The sequence below is a fragment of the Phaseolus vulgaris genome, chromosome 1 (genome assembly GCF_000499845.2).
Source record: "Phaseolus vulgaris cultivar G19833 chromosome 1, P. vulgaris v2.0, whole genome shotgun sequence".
Classification (NCBI taxonomy): domain Eukaryota; kingdom Viridiplantae; phylum Streptophyta; class Magnoliopsida; order Fabales; family Fabaceae; genus Phaseolus; species Phaseolus vulgaris.
The window spans coordinates 49,893,214-49,915,991 of record NC_023759.2 but is presented as its reverse complement, the minus strand read 5'-3'; the positions used below and the strand labels follow the sequence as shown (position 1 = coordinate 49,915,991).

At 27.5% G+C, this 22,778-nt stretch overlaps 4 protein-coding genes across 4 annotated transcripts; 3 read left to right on the top strand and 1 right to left on the bottom strand.

Annotated features, from left to right (window-relative positions):
• The first annotated feature begins 4,717 nt into the window (after positions 1–4,717).
• On the top strand, positions 4,718–5,869 carry LOC137815137 (senescence associated gene 20). Its single transcript, XM_068618194.1, has one exon. The coding sequence runs from the start codon at positions 5,203–5,205 to the stop codon at positions 5,521–5,523; it is 321 nt and encodes a 106-aa protein (XP_068474295.1). The 5' UTR covers positions 4,718–5,202; the 3' UTR covers positions 5,524–5,869.
• A 9,426-nt stretch (positions 5,870–15,295) lies between these two features.
• LOC137815117 (gibberellin-regulated protein 12-like) lies at positions 15,296–15,918 on the bottom strand. Its single transcript, XM_068618163.1, has 3 exons — positions 15,835–15,918; positions 15,615–15,645; positions 15,296–15,523 (listed from the first exon to the last, which is right to left on the bottom strand). Exons 1-3 carry the CDS (start codon positions 15,898–15,900, stop codon positions 15,342–15,344), a joined length of 279 nt encoding a protein of 92 aa, XP_068474264.1. The 5' UTR covers positions 15,901–15,918; the 3' UTR covers positions 15,296–15,341.
• Positions 15,919–17,522: 1,604 nt separating this feature from the next.
• Positions 17,523–19,036, top strand: LOC137815116 (uncharacterized). The gene is made up of 3 exons (XM_068618162.1): positions 17,523–18,135; positions 18,652–18,721; positions 18,797–19,036. Exons 1-3 carry the CDS (start codon positions 17,797–17,799, stop codon positions 18,856–18,858), a joined length of 471 nt encoding a protein of 156 aa, XP_068474263.1. The 5' UTR covers positions 17,523–17,796; the 3' UTR covers positions 18,859–19,036.
• Positions 19,037–19,349: 313 nt separating this feature from the next.
• On the top strand, positions 19,350–21,314 carry LOC137815118 (copper transport protein ATX1). Its single transcript, XM_068618164.1, has 3 exons — positions 19,350–20,828; positions 20,904–20,979; positions 21,060–21,314. The coding sequence occupies exons 1-3, from the start codon at positions 20,820–20,822 to the stop codon at positions 21,197–21,199; spliced, it is 225 nt and encodes a 74-aa protein (XP_068474265.1). The 5' UTR covers positions 19,350–20,819; the 3' UTR covers positions 21,200–21,314.
• The last annotated feature ends 1,464 nt before the right edge of the window (positions 21,315–22,778 follow it).

The window sequence follows — 22,778 nt, the reverse complement described above, 5'->3', positions numbered from 1 at the left end:
AAAGTTACGAGGTTTTCATTTTATTCGTTTATTTTTATTTATATATTCTAAAAGTCATTGTATGCATTAACACCCTATCTACTATATAGAATAATTCATTGCTATTCTCATAGTTCGTGAAACAACTTAATTTCGTAGGAATATATAATCAGTTACATATTTTATAATTTATAAAAATATATTACTATTTATTTTAATTTTTTATCGGTATGTGCTGGATAAGTTATGTCACTCGGTTTTAGTGACTAAACGATCGGTTGAGAACATATTTAAAGCAATTACAAGTAGTTAAGATAGTTGTAAGAATTGATGAGAGAGCCCCAGTCACGCAATCACATAATAAGAAAAATGAAGACTTAGAGGTTGCTTCTGCCAACCACTTTAATTTTCTAAAAATAACAAACGGAAATGGAGCCAACCTGAACTCCCTGAAAATACATAACACGTCTCACCAAATCCAATAACTTTCTAATAAATTAGGAACCTCCCTATAATAAAACTAACACTGATATATGATAGATTTGGTCTGTTACAACATATGGTCCATGACTAAGCACTATAAATAATTTATCTACCGTGGTGTAAGGTACGTTTTGAATAAGTTCTTACTATACACTTTATATACTGAATATTTACTTAATCGTCAGAGTATTTTTTTCAAATCAACTTCGACAGAGCACCAGCAATAGAGAAGGAGACTTGAAGTGAGAAACGAGGAAGCGATTGACACATCAACAATTATACAACTAATTTCATATACTACTTAGGCTGGTTTTGTCTATACAAGGACAATTTTTCTTCTATAATTATCTTTAAGGAAATATATTTTTTATTTTATTTTTCATCTTTTATTTTCTATCTACCCAATGTTGTCTTCTTTTCTACAAAGCACACAGTTAAATATTGAAAATGCCTTGACTTTTAAAACTTTGAAGTTTGCGGATACATCATACCTAACTTTTTTTAAGGCAAAGAAAATATCGGCTGATCTTTTGTTGGAAAGTTAAACATGCACATATTGAAAAATACTTAAATTTATGAGTTGCTTAAAATTTAATTATAAAAAAATAACAATTAACCAAATATCAATTTAAATTGTTATTGAATAAATAAAAATAAGATAAAATTAAAAATAGTGTAACATACAATAAAAAATTAACTATATCTTACTGAAGAAATTGAATACGAAGTGTATACTTGGCTTAAAGCTAATTTGTACACGGAAAATCTTAAAATGATATAAGTTTAAAATCATAATTTTATAAAACACTCTTGTTTGAACATGATTTATATCACATAAAATTTAAATGTAACATCTTATATTATAAATAAGATTTGGAATTTTACTTTATAATTTTTGCCTTCATTGACGATTGACTTGTTATGACTAAGTGCATATTAAAAATTATTTAATTATATAAATATTTTATAATTTTATAATTAATTAATGTTTTAATTATATAAATTGAAAAAAAAAATTACCTTTACATAAATTACTTTATAATAATTAATAATTAAAATTGAATTTATAACTAATAATAATTTAAGTTATAACAATATTATATTAAAAAAAATGTTTTAAACTATTTTTCTATTTAAATATTTAATAAGAAAACATATAGATACCAATCTGTCTAAAAGTATAAATTTATTGTAGATTAGTGTTACTTGCCACCTATTCATATTCATGTTAGTTATGTTATTAAAAAGTGGATTTTAAGTTTAATTTTATTTTATTAAATTTTTAATTTTTTTTACGTTAAACTCCTTAATTTAGGTATAAAATTATATATTTAATATCAATTTAGTTTAATAAATCCAACCAACTTTTTTTATTGAAATAGATTCTAAATAAATATGATATTAGGTTGATTTTAAGTCTAATTTAATCTTACAAAATTTATTTATATAATAAAAATGACATTGATTTATATATTTTTAAATATTTTTACTTTTAGTTGGTGTATATAGATAAAAGCAAAAGTACAATTAGTGATAATTTTGTTTGTTTCTTGTGTTATTATATTTGCATACCCCTTTATTTATGTATACCAAACCTCAGTTCTCAATTGGCCGAAGTCTTGGTGCTATAGATTTGTATAACTGGGCTATCACTTCTGGATAACTATTAACAAACAACTTTCAAAATAAATCAAATATACCACTGTTTTTTTTTTCTTCTAACTTTTAATTCTAAATTATTAATATTTTGACCTTTCTATGTTTAAATTATTTCTGTCTTACAAATTTCAATTTACATATATTTATTTTAAATAATTATATTTTATTTTTAAAACAAATACTGTATCTATAACTTTTCTAAAAAGTACTTTTGGTGAACAATAAATTACATTTGCATCTTAAAATAATAATAAAAACTCGTGAATAAAAAAATATGGATTAAAAGTTATGAATGTTGTTTGGAATCTAAAATCAAGTGGGTGCCGGCAGTTGAATCCGAGAAGTAAAGAACACGCTTTCCGAAAAAAAAAAAAAACACAAAAAAAAAGTTGCTATTTTTCCACCTCTAGTTGAGTTTCCTTGTTTCTTGCAAATTGCTATGTTTTTCTTTTTCAATCCACTTAATAGTATTACCTACTTCTATTCTGATTTTTTTTTAATTTTGTTTCATTATTTTTAAGATTTTTAATTTATTTTTTTAATGTTAAATTTACGATAATAATATTAGTATAGTAATATATATAATATTTACTGTTGGTCTTAGGTCTTACATATTATTTTTATCAACAAATTATATTATATAATTTATTATTTATTTCATGTATTGTTATAATCAATAGTGTTCTCAAACTAGTTTGGAGACTGGTAGAATTATTGACTCTGGGTGCTATTCGGTTGGTTCTCGTGTGTTCAACGTTCATTTTTTTCGGTCTTCTTCGTACGGGTGGGGTACCTGCAGATGAGACTCTAATGCTCAAGTCAGTAAGGTGTCGTATTCGGTTGTCAGAATACTGTAGATAATGACGTATCTTTTTCTTGGAATGCGTGATATTTATATTACATTGATGGACTCTTGTTGTTGGGCCGGATTAAGGAGTTGGTTTGTGATTAGGGTTAGATTAGGTCATCCCTTAACCGTGGGTTAGTCTTGCTAATCAAGTCAACCTTTGACTTGAGCGTCCGGTGTTGGTCGGCCACGTGCGCCACGTGATCGACCTCGTCGTTTAGATTGGGGTCTGGTCATCTGGATTGACGGAGTTACGATGACCGGTCGGTCATCCCAGTACAAATAGTTATAATAGTTTAACAGTGGTTTTTTTAAATAATAACAAATTAAAAACATGATTTTTTTTATCATAATAATAAATATAACAACTATTGAATCTTCTTCTTTTAACAAAAGAATATAAATTTAATTTAATTTTGTGCTCTCCTGATTCAAATTACGTACAAGATACTACCACCTTCGTCATTAATTTAATTTTCAATTAAATGTCGCTTTGAAACAGATATTATTAGTACTAATTTATCAACGGCGTCTTTACATTTTCTTAATTTATATTATTCTGTACAGTTGTCATAAATTTGATTATGAATAAAAATCCCAAAAGTAAAAGAGATGTAAATGAGTTGCTATCTATTTATATTTAAGCATGCATGAATTCATATGTTTCAGATACTTTAACACGTGTTTAGTTTATATAAAGTATAAAATAGCTTGAGCTAAGAATTCTTCAACATTTTAATTATATACGTTTATCGTACATGCACTGTAGACAGGCACAGTAAAAGAATCACAATGCTAATTACATATTTAATTTTAAATGTAAAAGTTATTTATTCTATTTTACGTGAAATTTATTGGATCATAGGATTATAAAAATATTTAACATTTATTTTGTTATAAATTTTATATTTTAATTTTAAAAAAAGTAAATGATTTTTTTCATAATATTAGCATAGTTACATTTTTAAATTCACAATATTGGTCTTTTTTACATGGTAAACTGGAAAATATAGTAATAAGAATAAAATAAGTTAAAGAATGAAGTTACTAACAACCATAATCATACCTTGTGGTTAAGGAAGCGAAGCAAGTTAAGCTAAATCCATTAACCTAAGAAAGTAACCCAGAAAACAGAGAAAAGCATCTTTATATACACGCTTTCACTTATCACTATATTCTTTCTTTTCTTAAAGTGGACAAAAGTAACACCGTTTTTTAACCTATAATATTATACACACAAAACAACAACTTTAACTGTAAAATCCACCACAGTGGTTTCGATACTTTATTCTAAAACCACTGTTACTTTTTTGTGACTAGAGAAAAGAATAAAGACAAACTCAAAAACGCAAACAAATCTGTAGAGAAGCTGGCAAAGCCCCGCAGAAACAGCCTCAACAACTCTAATGCATGTACCATACACAATAAAAAGAAGAAACTCACATGAAAACAAAAGTAATATCTTTTAATTTATTTTAACATATTAATTAGAATATTTATATATTTAAATTAATATATTGTAAAATTAATTTTAATGACATAATGAGTAAGAGAATGCATAATAATCTACTATTCAACATGAATTATGGATACAAAACTTTAAATTTATAAGACCTAAACTTTAAAAAAATTCATAAAGAATGGAATCCATATCCAAATGAAAATATATAACATTAATTGGTTGCTCTGAGCAAAGAATTTTCTTCCTCTGCCAAGTTGAGACCTTAACTTCACACAAACACATCACTAAATCCCAAGTCAACAAAGTGGACTTGACCAATCTCATACCTCGTGACGTTGCAACATTTATACCCATTAAAACCCTACTGTGCCCCACTTCATCCACTTATCATCCCAACTAACCAATAAAAAATCGACACGTAACCCACAAAACCGACTCCAAATAACATTGCCCGCAGTGGATCGCAAACATCGTGGCGCAGCCTTCCTATATAAAACCCCACTCGGTCCCCTTGCAAGACTCAAAACAACGAAAACAGACATTGTTTGGTTGCTGCCGATTCTCGAATCGTTTTATTCTCCACCGAACCCCAAACCTCTTTCTCGAACTGGCTAACTCTCAGGCAAGTGCTTCAGACGCTGATTCCAGCAACAAACGGCTGGTGGTAGCACTGTATGACGCCCTAAGATCCGGCGACTCCGCCGCCGTCGTCAAGATCCTCGCCGCCGACCTCGAGTGGTGGTTCCATGGTCCGCCGTCCCACCAGTTTTTGATGCGCATGCTCACCGGCGATTCCACCGCCGAAACCTTCCGATTCGTTCCGCAATCCGTTGCCGCCTTCGGCTCCACCGTCATCGTCGAGGGCTGCGACACCGCCCGCAACATTGCCTGGGTTCACGCCTGGACCGTCGCGGATGGGATAATCACTCAGGTGAGAGAGTACTTCAACACTGCCCTCACCGTCACCCGCTTCGAAGACTCCGGCGAGATTGTTCCCGCGAGCTCCGGCGCCGGCCGCTTCCCCTGCGTGTGGGAGAGCAGCGTATCGGGTCGGGTCGGGAAATCCGTGCCCGGTTTGGTTCTGGCAATATAAATAATAGCAATAAAAGATAAAAATAATTAAAACGCGGTCACGTGTTGCCGTTAGTGGAATAATTAAATAAAGTGGTTGTGCACGTGGCGGTGACTGGGTTACTCGGTTGCAGGGAACACTGATAATTGCTATTGGTGTTTTTCTGAGATTAGAGACATGTAAGACCCGTGTTCTTGTTGTTGTTGTTTGGGTGGTTCTTTCAGTTTGTTTGTTTGTTTCATTGCGTGTTTTCATTCCGTGTTTTGGGCAGCACTATGGGTGTATCCAGGTGGCTGAATTTTCCTTCTTCTACAATGTGGTGTGATTATGATGTAATAAAAATATCCATGGATTGTGATTTTAAGAATCGTGCTGCGATGTTGCAAATGCCTTTTTTTATTATTCTATTTGGTGTTTTTCCTAATTCAGCTTCAACACCCAATATGTCATCTCCTTTTTCTTCTCAAATTCTAACTCATGATTTTATCACTCATAATACTTGTGTTAAAGTTCACTTTGATGTTCTCATGAAATTTTGAGGGATATTCTTTCTCTCTCTCTTTTTTTTAGGCGACAAATTTTAAAGTAAAAGTTGTATAAAAGTTGAGATTTTGGTGAAGTGACAGCTTCACTTTACTAAAGTTAGGAAGTCAAGAAATACCTATTCACTGTTAAAAATATGAAGAATAAAATAGTATAATCTTTTAAAACAAATAATAAAATACTCAGGGTTGATTTTTTTACTGGGTTTATTATTTATTGATTTCTTGGTTTTTAATTAAGAAACCAAAAAAATAAACCCCCTCTCTATTTACCTACTTGTTTTTCTTAATAAGATCTTAAAATTGAATATTAATTTTAAAGAAATAAAAAAAACATGACTTGTATTTTATGTATTTTTTGAAGTTACTTATTTTTTTCATCCATTTTATTATTATTTTATCAACTATCAATAACGCATTGCAGAGCGTCGTTTATCACGTGTGAACAAACTCTCATCAATAATTACTCCCCTAAACAAATTCTGGTCAATAATCATACTCCAACGCAAAATTCTCATAAAAAATTGTTTGATTTATGGGAAAATAATAGATTCAAACAACAATAATTATAATAATAAGAGGCATATTATTTTCTTAAATTGCAATAAGTTAGAAAGTTATCATGAAGAGTGAAAGGTTTAGAGTGGTGTGTTAGTGGTAGGGCTAAGATCCTTCGGGAAAATTCGAAAAGCGATGCAATCGAAAGAGAAATTAATAAAATTGGTATTAGAAAAATTAAGAAAGAAATATAAATTTGTTTCTACTCGTATTTTGATGTGATGTTGCACTTTACTTATGCTCGTTGCTTAGTTCATTGAAAAGACTGAGTTTTAGTGCGTGCTCCATAAACAGCAACACCCGTTTTCATCAAAACTAGTGATAAGTTGAGTCGTTTCGTGTGTGTATTCTCTACATATCAAATTTCCAATAATTATTATTTACGATTTAACTACTCTAATGATTAAATTAATTATGTAATCGGAACGGAACGGAGTTAGAGATACGTCTGGAATATGTTGTCTAACTAACTCAATCTCGCAAACTTCAATCAATTAATATTTTTTCCCAGCTTTAGAATAAAATAAAAAGAAAGAAAAGATAAAGACATTAGTAAAAAATAAATACAGAGCTTTAAGAAAATAGTATTTTTTATTCCCTTGTAATGGAAAAAAAATGAAGCGACATTGTTGATCATGAGTTCAAATATAATTTTTTTATCAACAAATAAAAAAATAATAATTTTAGAAGAATTCAACCTTATACAACTTGATCTAAATGTTATTAATATATTTATAATAATAAAAAATATTTTTTTTAAGTCTCTTAAACTAGATACATTTATTTACTTATATATGTTAACTATTTTCATTTCTTGGGTAGGTACTTTTTATGATATTTATTGTTAAGAATTATTAAGAAATAAAATTTAAATTTATTTAATTTTATAAATTTAAGATTGTATCTTCTTATCTATTAAAAATTATTATTATTTTAAATTTGGTAAAGATGATAAATCTTGTTAAAATAAATTTTAAATAATTTTAATATTATATTAAGAGATCAACTTTAAATTTAATTTAATTTTAAAAAATAGTTTATAAAATAAAATTTATTCTATTTATATAATATATCATGATCTGCTGTTAGCTCTAAATAAGATTTCTAAAATATATCTTTTTATGAAACACGAAATATCTTTTTGGGCAAGTATAATATTAGAGTTTTATAAAATGTGGAGGCACAGCTAGCTCATAGGAAGCTGGAAGAAGGTCCAAAATTTCTCTGGCAAATACAAACAAAAACCTGTTCATTTTTCTGGCATTGATTGAAGTTGGACAGTGATCACTCACAACCTTTATTAGTTAAAATTTGTTAAAAAAAAATTACAAAATTTGATACTATTATTAAAAAAAAGGGTTACATGATGAAAATGAAGCATCTTCTGTAATCAAATACATATGCATTTGCATAGGATGTCATCGATGGGGTAGTGACAGATGAATGGTCACTTTCCCATGGTCGCTGCAGAATGTGGCACAACCATTTATTTTTCTTATAGGACCCATTTGTTAGATAATAATCTACTGCTGCATTCATTTTGTTACATATTTTACACACATCTTTAGTGTTTTTCTCATGGCTTCCTTCTCACGTTTTCTATAAATTCTTTTACGTCTTCCAAAGCAACTACAAATTAAAAGCAGGCATGTGCATGTGCCTTTTATAATTAATGATTTAGGTGGATACATCATCTTAACTTCCAACTAATTAAGAATGGCTTAATCTATAGTTTTATTGTGTGTGAGTACTAAATGAAACAAACTACTTGCTCACACTTTTATTCCTTCAGGATTATCGAGATCACTGACTGTGCATGGCGAATGCAGCCAAATCTTGTTTGATAAAAAAATCAGATATTTTTAATGGAATTTGTACGGACTAACAGTCTTGGTCTCCATGATCAGCAACCGATTCTGACTAACCGAGTAAAAGAACCTATCAAAAACACGTAATAAATGATAATAACGATAGTTACAACAATATTAAATAAAAAATAAATAATTCTGACAAATCAGTTGATTGATTGAAAGATCTTCCAGATATCCTATATACTAATGTACTTCCCTATTAGTTACGGATCACGATGCATATTAATCCATAATTGATATTCGGACCATCATAACAATGACTCATAATCAGCACTATAAATAAAAAAAGTTTGTGAAGATGTGAAGTTTAGGGTTTTTCTCCACCAAACATCAATATTAGAGAAAGAAGACTAAAAAAAAAAAATCAAAGTATCATCAACACAACAATTATACGTTAAATTTCAAATACTATCTAGGCTTCTTAATTGTAGATGTAAAAAGTTAAAAAAAACAAACACAACAACAATTTACCATGTCGTTTAATTCAGACATGAGTCCACGATTCCTGCACTGGTTTAATGATTAATGAGTTTGCAGTGAAACAAGAAGGCACAAAGAATTGACTATCTCTTATATATGGAGGACTTGGCAAATCCAAGACATGACTTGTTCATTGGAATTGAGTTGAGTTGAGACAGAAACAAATGGATCCGAAGGCTCGGTAGAAAATTATAGGTGTTTTTTGTTTTGTGTTTATCTTTGTTGAGGATGCTCAGTGGAGTCCACACCACACACACTGACTAGGACGGAGATAACAAGATAAACAGTTCAACACCCATATTGCTCCTTTGATCAAATAATAGATCCATCTTCAATAACTAATAATGTTGAGTTGTTAAATCATTGCTATTGCTGTATCTGCACAAGGGATCAATCACAATGAGATATCTACTTCAACCTTTGGATGAAAAAAACAGGTTAACACAATGTGTCTAATCACCTAATTACAGTGTTCTTCACTTCTAGCCTCACTAAGCAACTTACACTAACTAAATTTAAACTAAATATCTTCAATTTTCCTATTACACTGCTGCCACATGTATATTTTTTATTTTTATTTTTAAAATATATATTTAATAAAAGTTGTTTATTATAATAATTCTTCCAAAATTGATTATTTAGAAGGTGTATGATTTAATTATCAAACTTTGCTAGTTTATTTGATTTTTTACCTTTTGAATACATATATTTTCCGCTTAGAAATAGAAAAGTGGGGTTAATAAATTTAAGTGACACAAACACGTCACCTTCGTTTTCAATGTGCCATTCTGCTTTTCTCCTCAATTTTTTCAGTAATTGTTTTCAGCTACGGAACAGAATAATTCCAATAAATTGAGATTTGGACAGTATTTCATAACACATTTTGAAATTCTCTGAATAGGTTCTACCGGAAAATAAAATTCTCTTTTTATAGGACTTTCCCTGAAATTGGATTATTATTGGAAGTATTCACATAAGTTTCATTTCCTTTCAGTTACTTTTCTCCAATTTCCCCAAGCAAGTGGTGCAATTCTACACTCTTGCTTCTTTTGGTATGGTATGGTAATATGAAGGAGTTTATTTTTTTTTAAATAAAAGTTTTTATGTTAGGTATCACTATATCACTTAAGATCTCAGCTAGGCTGACACCTCAAGTAACAACAATTATTTACCATCACATGAAAAAAAAATATTATTAAACAAAAAAAAATACAAAAAAATACAAAAATACGGGAAACTAGACCAAAACCCATATGTTAACAAAAACGGTACATAAGTAGATTATACCTATTCATAAATATGAAGGAGTCTGAGTTTCTTTTAGATGATTTATAAATAATTATCAATAATCCTCTTCTGTGTTCTTTCTCTAATAATCCTCTTCTGTGTTCTTTCTCTAATGTTATAATCAGAAAGAAGAAAAAATCATAACCACAGGTGACTTTTGTTTTAGGTATGTACAGAAAGTTGTCTTATTAATCTCATGTTTCACACATAATTGACTATATAATGTTGTCGTATATGTATTTTTTTTTTATATTTGTAATCTTTTTAATTTTTCACAATAGATCACTTGTATAATTTAGTATGAGTTTACTTTTTTTTAATTTTATTTTTTATTATTATAAAAATAAATAAAATAACTTTTTTCAGTCGAATACTTTTTTTAGCTTTTTTTTTTCTTTCTACTAAATGAAGTCTAAGGAATATTTCATCATTCGACGTCTTATCAATTTGATGATTTGTTATGGCACCATATACTGTATATGTCAAATCACTGATTAGTGGTAATTTTGATGCTGTTCTGGGCTATGGAGAGAATAGTATTAATGCTATATTAGATAGAGAGGAAAATAAATAATAATAATAATAATTATTATTATTATTAATTAGAAAGAAAGAAATGCATATAATTTTTTATGTTTTTAATTATTTATTATTATTGTAATGGAAAATACACATAATTAATTATAGATTTTTTTTTGTATGTTTTATTTATTTACAATATTAAAACTCAAATTCTAGTATTATTTGTTTTCTTTTCTTGTTTATCCATCTACCTATTCAAACCAACATTTATTTTGTTAAGTTAGGAGGAATATGTGTGAGTTCTCTTGTCTTTCAGATAAAGCATAAGGTAAATTTTCCAATTTTTCGTTATTAGTAAATATTATTTTAAATTAGAGTTGTGAAAGAGTTTGTAAAAAGTAGTTTCAACTTTAGAAAAGTCCAGAAAAACAAGATCAGGTTAAAAAAGTTGTGGCCATAATTAGATCAGTAAGTTTTATTCAATCTGTTATTCCTGATGTAAATGGACGTAAACCAAACTCGTTTTAAACTTATAGTGAGACCATTTTAAAAAATTATTATTATATTTTAAAAACTTAAAAGTAATATTATTTTTTCTAACATATATTCATATATTATAATTTAAAATTATTCATATATTACATTATTATATTTTAATTTTGAATTTAAAATCTATGATATGGCTTAAATTTTAAAAACATATATTATTTTCATTTAAATTTAATTTTTAATTTTTTAAAACAGAATAAAATAATCTGTTGTTCCAAGACTAAATGAAGGTAGAAAAATTAATTGCAATGCTTTGAAAAATGAGTTTAGTGGTTCTTATACTAATTTTGAAATGACCTTTAGGAAAAATCTCAAAACCCAAACCTATTTCACAACTGCATTATAGATATTTGTTGTAGTTTGTGGCATAATATTAGAAGGGGTATCTTCACCAAATATTCTATTGTAAAAATAGTGATATGAATTAAAGACTACTTAATTTTTTTTCTTATTTATTTTACCATTATTATTATTATTCACCAAGGCCAAAAAATTGTTCAATAAATAACTTTTGATCATTGACAAGATATTTACAATAATATATTTTTATTTTTCTTCTTTTAACTTGTGCAGTTGGTGCATTATAATAATTTTTCTTCTTTTTATTGATATAACTGTTAAAGACAAGCAGATGAAACAAGCATTTTTTGTTTTTGAGATCAGAATTGAAGTAGTTAAACATGTTTGATCACGTATCCCCAACGTTATTTTTTTGCATATAAGTAGAAAGTTATGTTTTATTGCTTTTGTGTCTTTTACTGAATAGATATGTGTGAAATGCAGTTGGGAACAGCTAGAGTTAGTGGTTCGAGGAATCTAGTGACCAAAAATGTCAATAACTTAACTTCTTGTTAAAATCACTAGCCATAGATGCTAAAAAAGGTTACAATTTATCTTAGTGAGGAACATTTTGATACAACATTAAAGGAGTAATTCAAATTCTGAACACAGTAAGCAACTTAAATTTTATGACTCTATACTAATTATGTCATTACTTAATTAGCCCCAACCCAAATATATATTTTTTTAATTTACTAAGAATGGATAATTTTTTGAAATTATCTAAATAAAGCAAGTCACACCTAGAAATGTGATTTCAAAAGAATAAAAAATGTATTTCAATACATGATTTTGATATGTATTTTTTTTTCTATTATTTGTGAATAAAAAATACAACATAGGTTGGAGATCTCACATCGACTAGAGATTAGAGTCTTTCATTGTATATAAGTATGTGCAAATCTCAACCATATGAGCCGATATATAGTCCCACAGGGTTGAGTTAAGCTTAAAGTCCATTTCGTTTTTTTATATGTATCATCTAAATAATAGTATCCACATGCATTTTCAATAGTAAGTATTCGAAATGTGAAATAAGTAATTTACATATAAAATTAAGGTGAATTTTGGTATTTGATGTGTTAGGATAAATTGTAGTGTTGTGGGTTATGACAAGTCATTTGAGATTGTTTTTTCCACGTCTTGCACATCACTCTCCACATTTTTCCATCACTTTACTTTTCTTGAGCTTATTAGATAAGATAAGAAGCACTCTATTCATATCATATTATCATATACCATCCCATCCCATCCCTTCTCATCATATATCAATTTTTAAGCCTCTCTTCAGTCCTTGTCATAAATTTCTACATAATATTCTACGTTGGTTTTTGTTGGTTTCTAGCATGTTGTTGCTGATTTCAAAAGTGGTTCATATTTTTTAATTTTTTTATTAGACTTTGAATTTGAATGTTGAATGGTGTAAGTAAATTTGCATGGGAATTCTTTTGAGGTAAAAGGGCAAAGTTATACTCATTTGGCCTTATGTTGTTATAAAAAAACATGGAATAAATATGATAGAAAGAATACTAGTCATATTCCCATTCTTTCTAAAAGTAGTTGAGAATAGACAGAATCCTGAAATGGTATAAGATCAGTATCTTATTCCATGGCTACCCTTTTTGGTTAATTAGACATGAATTCGAATGTGTAGTGTGGGAAAAGGAATCACCCAACATATTATATATTATCTCTTTCTTCAAAGAGAAAATAAATAACAGGAGGAATCAGAAGCATATGTTATTGGTGTGACAACTTATTTTATATATATATATATATATATATTATAAATCAAAGTTTATTTATTTTTTATTTTGATAAAAGTATTGTCTTTCTAAAATATAAGTTCTCTTTGTTTTCTCTTTAAACTTTTTAACGATTTTTTATTATTTTTTTAAAGTCGCAACAAGGATACAGTTGTAGAAATTGAAACAAATTTTAATTAAAATAAGTTTTTTATTTTTTTTCTTTGTCAGTATGTGATACAAAAATTTGTCACATGAATGATAAGCTTTGTTAGTGAAAGTTATCCTGTTATATTTATTTATTAAGTTTGATCTTTGAAGATTGCCCAAGATAAAATTATAAGGAGGAATGATGTTGAAATGAAGATTGAAGCCAATGTTACACATTGTGTGAGGATACATGATATTTGGTTTTGATAATAAACGAAGAGGAAGGATTGTGGAATATTTAAAATTAAGATTATTTGTGTATTGATGGTGAGTGCAATTTTGATGTTGCTTTATGTAATTTTTTGACCGATTGAATAATTCGCTTTTACTATTAATTAAAAAAAATATTAATTTGAGAGACAAAGAATAATTTATTATTATATTAACTGAAATACATATTATTTTATATATTAAAAAATTATTAATATATAAAGTATTTATTATTATTAATAATTAATATTTAATTAGTTATCAAAATTTTAGTTATCAATTCTATAATCTAAGTAATTAAAATTAATAATTTTTTTATCATTACATGTTTATCCTTTATCTAATTCTTAATTAATTAATATATATATATATATTATTATTATTATTATTATTATTATTTTCTGTAACATAAAAAGAGTGTAAAAAATATTGTATTCGTAATTGATAGAATATTAGTCATAGGTTTCTTTATAGTCTGTTTTCAAATTTTTTTATGAATATATATAATTTATCTATATACCATTTTTTATTTGAGTTTTCGTTATAGTTTTTTCATATATTTTTAATAATATTTTTTATAGAAAGATATTTGAGGAGTTAGAATATGTCAAGCTGTATAATAATAAGAAACATCAAAGCTTAAAAAAAAAAATCTGTAACTACCGCAATTTTTTTTTTTTTTTTAATAAGGAGTGGTAAAATATAGGTTATTCAACGCGTTTGTAATTAATGGGTCAGTACGTGACCATGATAAATAAATGGGCCTTTGCTATTATCAATAGGTCCAAGACCAAATCCGTTTCCGTTCCTCAAAAGCCCAAATTGGATCCGCAAATGCTTCAATAGAATTAACAATTGATTCGATGTGATGCTTTTTTGGATTGTGCAAAATTAAACTTTTCCTATTATAATTAAAGATGGTATCTTTCAAAAAGTTATTTTACTTTATAAAAAAAAGTATGATTCACAACAACAATAAATCTCAAATTAATATTCTAAAATACCAAAAGTAATTATAAATTACACAGCTTAAAAAAGACATAAAAAATAGTATAAAAAAACTCTTATTACTTAAAATACAATGTAACAATCATTAGAGTTGTTTAGGAATTGTTACTACTAATAATATTTAGTCAATAATTATTTTTAAACAGAAGATAACAAAAGTATAAAAATGTTAGCATATTGGAAATTGTTAATAATGAGGATGTTATTATTATTATTTTTTAAATTCAACACTAATTATTTTTGTATACATTATCTCATAAATTGAAGGGTTTGTTAATCTGGCGAAATCAAACCAGTGTTTGTGTTGTTAATTACATTTGGTTTATATTAATGGTATACGTGAATAAAGTAAATGTGTGGGATGATGAATAAAAAAATAATGGAGGAAAAGATGAACAACACAAAAATGAATTTATTTATGAAGTCATAGTTATATTATAACAAGCAATTTTAATATTAAAATTTTGAAGAAAATGAGAGAAAATGGATAAAGTTGATTTGTGGATGAAAGAGTTGAATTAGGGACACTTGGATTTTCCTTGCTTGGACTTCCAGTTGTTATAACACGGACATTCTTCCTTGTGGCCATAGGTTCCGGACGGAACACATAAACATTTATCACAACACATGTTACAAAAGTGGAGACACGTCGTCGGAATCCGAGCCTTTGAACAACGATACTCGCATGCTTTTGGACATTCTGAAATAATTCACCAAAACAATTTTCAACTCTCAACATCACATTCAAATACTTCTATGTTAATTTTGAAAAAATTCACCACAATCAATACCTCCTGGCTTAAGCGATCCTTCGCCACCACCCTGTACATGTACAAGAGAATATAATAATTAGAATTCAATGTTACAACAAATTTTTAAGTTACACTTCTATAGAGTGCATAAATAACTTTACATTAAAGAATGAAGTGCTTAATATGCAACATGAACAAGTAAAAATAAGAATAACACATATATAAGAAAAAATATGCGTGGGAGAGAAAGATGAGTCACATAGGCAAGCTCAGAGACGAAAGCCATGAGAAAGATGAGAAGAAATGCAAATACAAATTTAGTCATGACGAATTCTCTTTGGAATGAAACAAAGTCTAAGTGAGTAAGAAACACTACGAAAGTAAGAGTTATATAGATGCAAACTATCAAATTTGGTAGTTTTGATCATTACTCTTTCTGTGTGCTGAGTTGACTCCTAGTTTTGTTTAGACCAAATTAAAATTTAATTTCCGCAATATGTATTAAATTCTAAAAAAAGTATGTTTAATTATCTAGTTTAAATATATGCATATTCAATTTAAGTTAAAAATAACTAATACAATAAAAAATTAAAATAATTAATACGCCAACAAAATTAGTATAAAATATTATAACCTCAATTAAAGCTAAAAATTGTTTTCCAACTTATGTTATTTAACATTTTTTTTTTTTCAGTTATACTAGGAAAACAATTTGAAGTTACAATTCTTAAATTTGTGTAATAATTTGAAGAGTTGTGATGGAAAGAATTAATTATATCCCATAATTAAATTAATTGTATTTCATAAATGCACGCATTAATACTCTAAATACTTTATTTTAAAGTATTATTGTGTGTAGTTGTAAAATGAAATTAATTTAATTATAAATATGATTTTATTGATTTAAATTGTTTAAAATAAAAGTCAGACTATGTATTTATTTTGAATTTAAACATCAAACAATGTTAATATGAAATTTAAATATGATAAAAAAACTTGAAAAAAAACTTGTAAGCAAATAATTGTAACAACATTTAAATATATATATATATATATATATATATAATTATTTTATTTACTGCTAATTTAAATTGATTTTAAATTTATTATTCATTCTATTTTTTTTACTTAAATTAAAATAAAATTTAATTTTAATTGTATATTTATTTTATATTAGTAATTTTGATTTTTTGTAAAATAAATATTAGTAAAATAAAATAAAATTATATAGAAGTGTAAAATTATATTTAAAATTAATTATTCTTTAGATGAGTGTAGTTTTATGAAATGTTATTAATAAAGGAAACTCAAATTAATTGTTTCATAATTAATCATCTTTTAATCTTTATTAAAATTAAATTAAAGTTTTTTTAATTTATTACATTACTCAATTAATTTTTTTTATGGTATTAATTAAATTTATAACAAAGTTTTTATTATTTTTCTTTTACTGTCCACTATCTTTCTCTTAATATTCATCTTTACTTTCCACCATCTTTTGCTTCCTTTTTCCCTCTTTCCTTTTACCATTTATCTTCCATTTTTATCTTCTTTATTTTCACCACAACTCAAACAAAATAAACTCTTCACTACTTTTATTTTATAAAATTGGTGTATATCTTGTATTCTCAATTAAATAAAAATTAGTAATTTGAAAAAAATTTATATTTAATAAATAAATAAATTATTATGTACAACAATTTATTATTAAATAATAATGTAGTTACCTTAGTGTATATTTTTTTTTGGAGTAACTATAGTTAGACACCACTAAAAGAATAAAATATATTCATTTAAAAAAAACATTCATTCGTTTTTTAATTTAAAATTTTAATATATATTATTATATTATTAAAGTTATGGGAGTATTTTTTTTAAGAAATATCAAATTATTATTTCTGTAACTTTTACTTGTTAAAATGTAATAGTAGTATATTAGCAATTTTTGTCTTGGCAAACAATTTATTATAAAAAGTTGGACCTAACCTTTCTTTTGTATCAATTCATTTTCTTTCTCATCAACACCCAAAATACAGAAACACCTTGTGCTAAGTTGTAGCCATTTTGAGTTTCTCACTTCTTTTGTAGACAGAGATATAGAAGATATGTGATCTTTGTCTTTGCCAACATTAACCTCCACTTGAACAAACTCTATAAAGAAACCCTGAAATATCTGATCTTAAATCCAACACATTTTTTGTTGTTGTGTGAGATTTTTTTGATGGGAAAATATCTTGAATCTGCGGCGAGGCTGGAGGAGCTATCGCGGATTGTGTCATCTGCGAAGCCCAATATCAGGCCGAAGGGGACGCTACCCAGATCGCCCAACCGTGTGTCCACGCCTCGAACTGCGACCCCATTTGGTGTTAAGGTCGAGCTTGCGGAAAAGATGGAACCTTTCGAAGAATGTAGGACACCCCTCGCGAAGGTTGTTGCCGATTGCGCCAAGCGGTGGTTCCAGGACACCCTCAGGGAGGCCAAGGCAGGGGATACTTCCATGCAGGTTTTGGTCGGTCAAATGTATAACTCTGGCTATGGTGTTCCAAGGGATCCCCAAAAGGTCTTCTTTTTCTTCTTCAATATATTAATTGATTGCACACACACCTTTTGTAAAGGGAGTATTATTAGAGCTTGTTTCTTTCGATATCCAATGTCAAAGATTTGTGACTTTTGTTGCTTCTTGGAAATGGAATGGAGATGGTGTGGAGGGAAATTATAAATTCTGTGCAGCCTTTTTTACCCCCAAATCCCATTTCATGTATTTTAATTTTGATTAGATTGATGTTTATTTATTTTTAAAAAATGCTCGAATTCAATTGCTTGTTTTTGAATTTTTAGTTGGGATGCTGTTTCACCTTATGTTTGTCTGGATAAGTTTTCTTGTAAGCACTCACAGTCAAGAAAGCAGTAAGAAAAATGTTGATTTATGAAAAGAACTTATTATTTTCTTATTTTTACTTAAGTTTTCTCAAACATAAGACCTACGCGACTACAGTTAATTCTAAGTAATTGCTACACTCTTTGCTGCTCCTCAACTTCAGGTTACTGACTGCACTGTTATGAGCTTTGTTTATAGGGACATGGTTGGATTAGTAAAGCGGCAAAAAATCGGAATTCAGTGTGGAAAGTGTGTGGTAAACGGCCAGGTAAGTCTAACTTTTGTTGGATTGATGAAATTTGGCTGTATGTATCCTAATTGATCTCTACATTGTTGACTTCAGGTTACCGAGCAAGTGATTCAGATTCATGTGATCAGGAGAACAAAGATAAATCCTGTCCTTAATTTGCAAATATAACTTTTTTTTCCTGTTAAAGGGATTTAATTTCTTTAAATTCTGTAGTATAGTATATGTGAACTCATTATGACCAATACTACTGGTTATTTGTTGTAACATCTGAAACATAAGTCAAATTTTGTTAACTGGCAATTGTTCTACAATGATCCCTCTTCGTTTGAGTTAGTTGTTGTGTTGTTCATTTTCAGTAAGGCTTATTTATCATTCCTAAGTGAGTAGTGTGTTCTTCCCTCTCTCTTTTTTTCCTTAAACTTCAAATTGGTGTCCAGTTCATAAGGCTCCTAGTTGACTAACCTGCATCTGGAAGTTTGAGAGGAACTCTTGCACTGAGACTTTCGTTCATTCTTCTCAATTCTGTGGGAGATCATAGTTACCAATGTTATTTTCTGAAATTAAGCTGCATGAAACTCTTGCTCATACGCTGCCCACTTTGGCAATACTCAATTAGCATGATAAGGTGCTTGAAAGTAAGTGTGGGTTTGATTCAGTTCTTTTTTTTATCAGCTTGCTAAGAAAGTTTTTATATATATAAAATAGAGCAACTATTTCACATAAATAATCATATGCTAAACATGCAATATCTAGCAATATTATCAGTAATCATGTGTTGCCATTAGTATGAAGTCTTAACAGAAAGGTCAGACATCTGGGAAGTGGCATTTGTTTTTGGGTGTTGTGTCAAAATCTGTCAATACTAAGGGTGCATTCAGAAGATCTTGTGTTCAGTTTTTTTAGATTTGTCTTATGACATAAGTGCTTGTGCTATAAGTGTTTGAGTGAGTATAGAAACAACTACCAATTTATATAAAAAGTGTGTTAAACTCAACTGTTAAATGCTTAGTTAAGTTATTTACCTACTAGCATGTAAGCTGTCTGATAATAAGTAGGAGAACAATGGATATTGGGTGTATTCAGTGTTAATAGTGTGACAAATCTTCAAAGGAGGTAAGGCACAGGCAACATTGAATTAATATTTTTCCTGACATGAGATTCTTCAATAGGACCACGCTGTGTATTCAGTAACCTGATAAGTAATTAATAGTTTTTACTGACATGAGATTCTTCATTTCTGTAGTCACTTGTTATGTTATGTTTGGATAAAAGTTGTGAACATGTTTTTTGAGAATTCCATACCTCATTTCCAAATTACAAGACACAAAACAAGGAAAGAAAATCTTATCAAGAGTAAAAATACTTTTAACCTTTTTCAACAGAACCAAGTATGTAATTGGCACACGCTTCAGTTTTAAGATATATTATGATGCACTTCGGGTGGTGTTGGAAATCTGGAACATTAGTTAACATGTTCTTTAACATTTTATTAGAGAATCAGCAATATCACGAATGTGTTAATGATATAAGGGAATAATCCATAGCGGACCTGAGTAATATTTGATAAACGAAGAAAACCTAAAACGAAAATAATTTAGTCAAATGAGTTATTTCTTGGTTGAAATGATTTGTAAAATTCACTTAATGATGATTAGTAATACACAAGACAAGCTAGCCTTTCTTCAAGAAAAGAGAAGTAGTGAAATATTTTGGTAATTACAAAGCATTGATTCATTGAATAGATATTTGAAGATAAGTTTAGATAAAGTAAATTCATATTTATTTGTTTGTTTTAGTACATATATTCATACGTTGTTTTGGGGATAAATATGATGCTTGCCGACCTAACATGCTAATAAGTGGAATCTAGACACTCCCAAATCCTAAAATAAGAATAAAGTTTCACCTTTTCTTTCAAACGTTTCTTTCAGAAAGTAAAAGCTTCCTTAATTCACGTCAAGAATCCATGTTTGCCCCATTATTTCACGCAGATCCATAAACCATTACAACCCCATATCTCTTTTTTCTTTAATTTCTCTCTTCCTTCTCCATTTCTTATCTCTCTTCAGGGCTTAGACTTGGAGTTTTACTTACTCCTCTTCCTCTGCTTTCTCTCATGGCAAATGTAAGACTTTTACTAATTTCATTTTTAGGTTTGCAAAGTGCAACTGAGAAGGATTTTTTTGTTGCTTGTGACCAGGTTGTGGAAGTGAAAGTTGGTCTGCACTGTGACGATTGTATCAAGAAAATCCTGAAAGCCATAAAGAAAATGGAAGGTTCTTGTTTTTCCCAGCACCAATATAATAAGCATCTACTCTTTTTCTTAGTTTAAAAATTGTGGGCTTATGGGTTGCAGATATTGAAACGTATAACGTGGACACAGAACTGAACAAGGTGATCGTCACTGGCAACGTGACAACAGAAGAAGTGATCAGAGTCCTTCAAAAGATGGGCAAGAATGCAATTGCCTGGGAAGATGATGAAACTGATAAGTGACTAGTTTAGGGTACCACACTTTTTATACTATGTACCTTCAAATTCAATCATCTATGAATTATTTAATTACGTTCTATGAATTATTTAATTAAATTCTATGAATTATTTAATTACATTCCTATTTCTCTTTTTTTTCGTAATAATTCGAATGTGGTTTTGTATTGAAAATATATTACTGATATACGTCTTTGGTATCATAATTTTATATCATTTATTAATTAAAGTGATTTAAATGTCTTATCGATATTAATGGAATTTGGTCTAAATGAACTTAAGTGTTTTATATCAATCTCTTCTAACAAATATTGACGAAATCGGATTTAAATCTTAACACGGGCTTTTTAGCCTCATATCAGTTTCTTCTTTTAGCTCTGAAAAAATGTTTTAAGAACTCTATTTCTTAGTCATTACTATCTAGTAATTTTTACGAGAAAAATGAGTTGTTAAAATAATCTTTATTTAGATATTTAAGTTTATGATGAACTTCATTATTTTCTTTAGATATATTCATGTTGTTGTGAGTTTTCATCATATTCTATAAATAGCAAAATTTTATTATAATAATGTTTATTTTTATTTTTAAATATTTATATGAAAAAATTTCATTATATTTTTCAAATAAAAATATTTTATTATAATTTTTAAATACTTTTATATACGTTCATCGTTATTTTCAGATATTTAAATAACAAACTTTCATCATAATCTTTAATATACAAATATTTGTATGATAATTCTTCATCATAATTTCTAATATTTATATGTCCAACTTTCATCATAATTACATATTTATATGGTAAAATTTTATTATAATTTTTTAAATATTTATAGAATGAAATTTTATCATAGTATTTATATATTCATATGATAAATTTTCACCATAACTTTTCGATATTTATATATTTGAAGTGTATGATCAAATGTGACTCACAATCTACTTTAACATTGTGACTCAATCTAATAGAACACTTGCAATGATATATATACTTAAAAAAAATCATAAAATAAAAATTAATTTTAGAAAAAAAATAATTAATTGTTATAGTGATTAAATTAAAGATTATTTTAGAAACTATTTTTATTTTTATTTTAAAATTAATTTCTATTATTGTTAAATAGTTTTTAAATTGGTATCTAATTAGCTACCAAGATTTTAACTACAAATTATTTAAATTATAAATTTAGTAGCAAAAACTTTGGTTGTTAATTAGATACCAATTTAAAAATTATTTAATAACAATATAAAATAATTTAAAAATCATTTTTTTTACTATCTAAAATAGTTTCTAATTTAGTTAATATAACAACTAATTATTTTTGTTTCTAAAATTCATTTTTATTTGATGATTTTCTTGTAGTGATAGGTACATGTATATAATTATATATAGTATGAGTAATTAATTAAAAAATAAAAATAATACAATTTAAAGTATATACAATTTTACAAATATAATATAAAATTTATGTAACTGTTATTTTTGAAAAAAAGAAATTTTTGTAATTATTTTAAAATACATAAATAATTGTTTATTTATTAAAAGATAAAATTATTCAATTAAAAAGATAATCCCAACAGAAA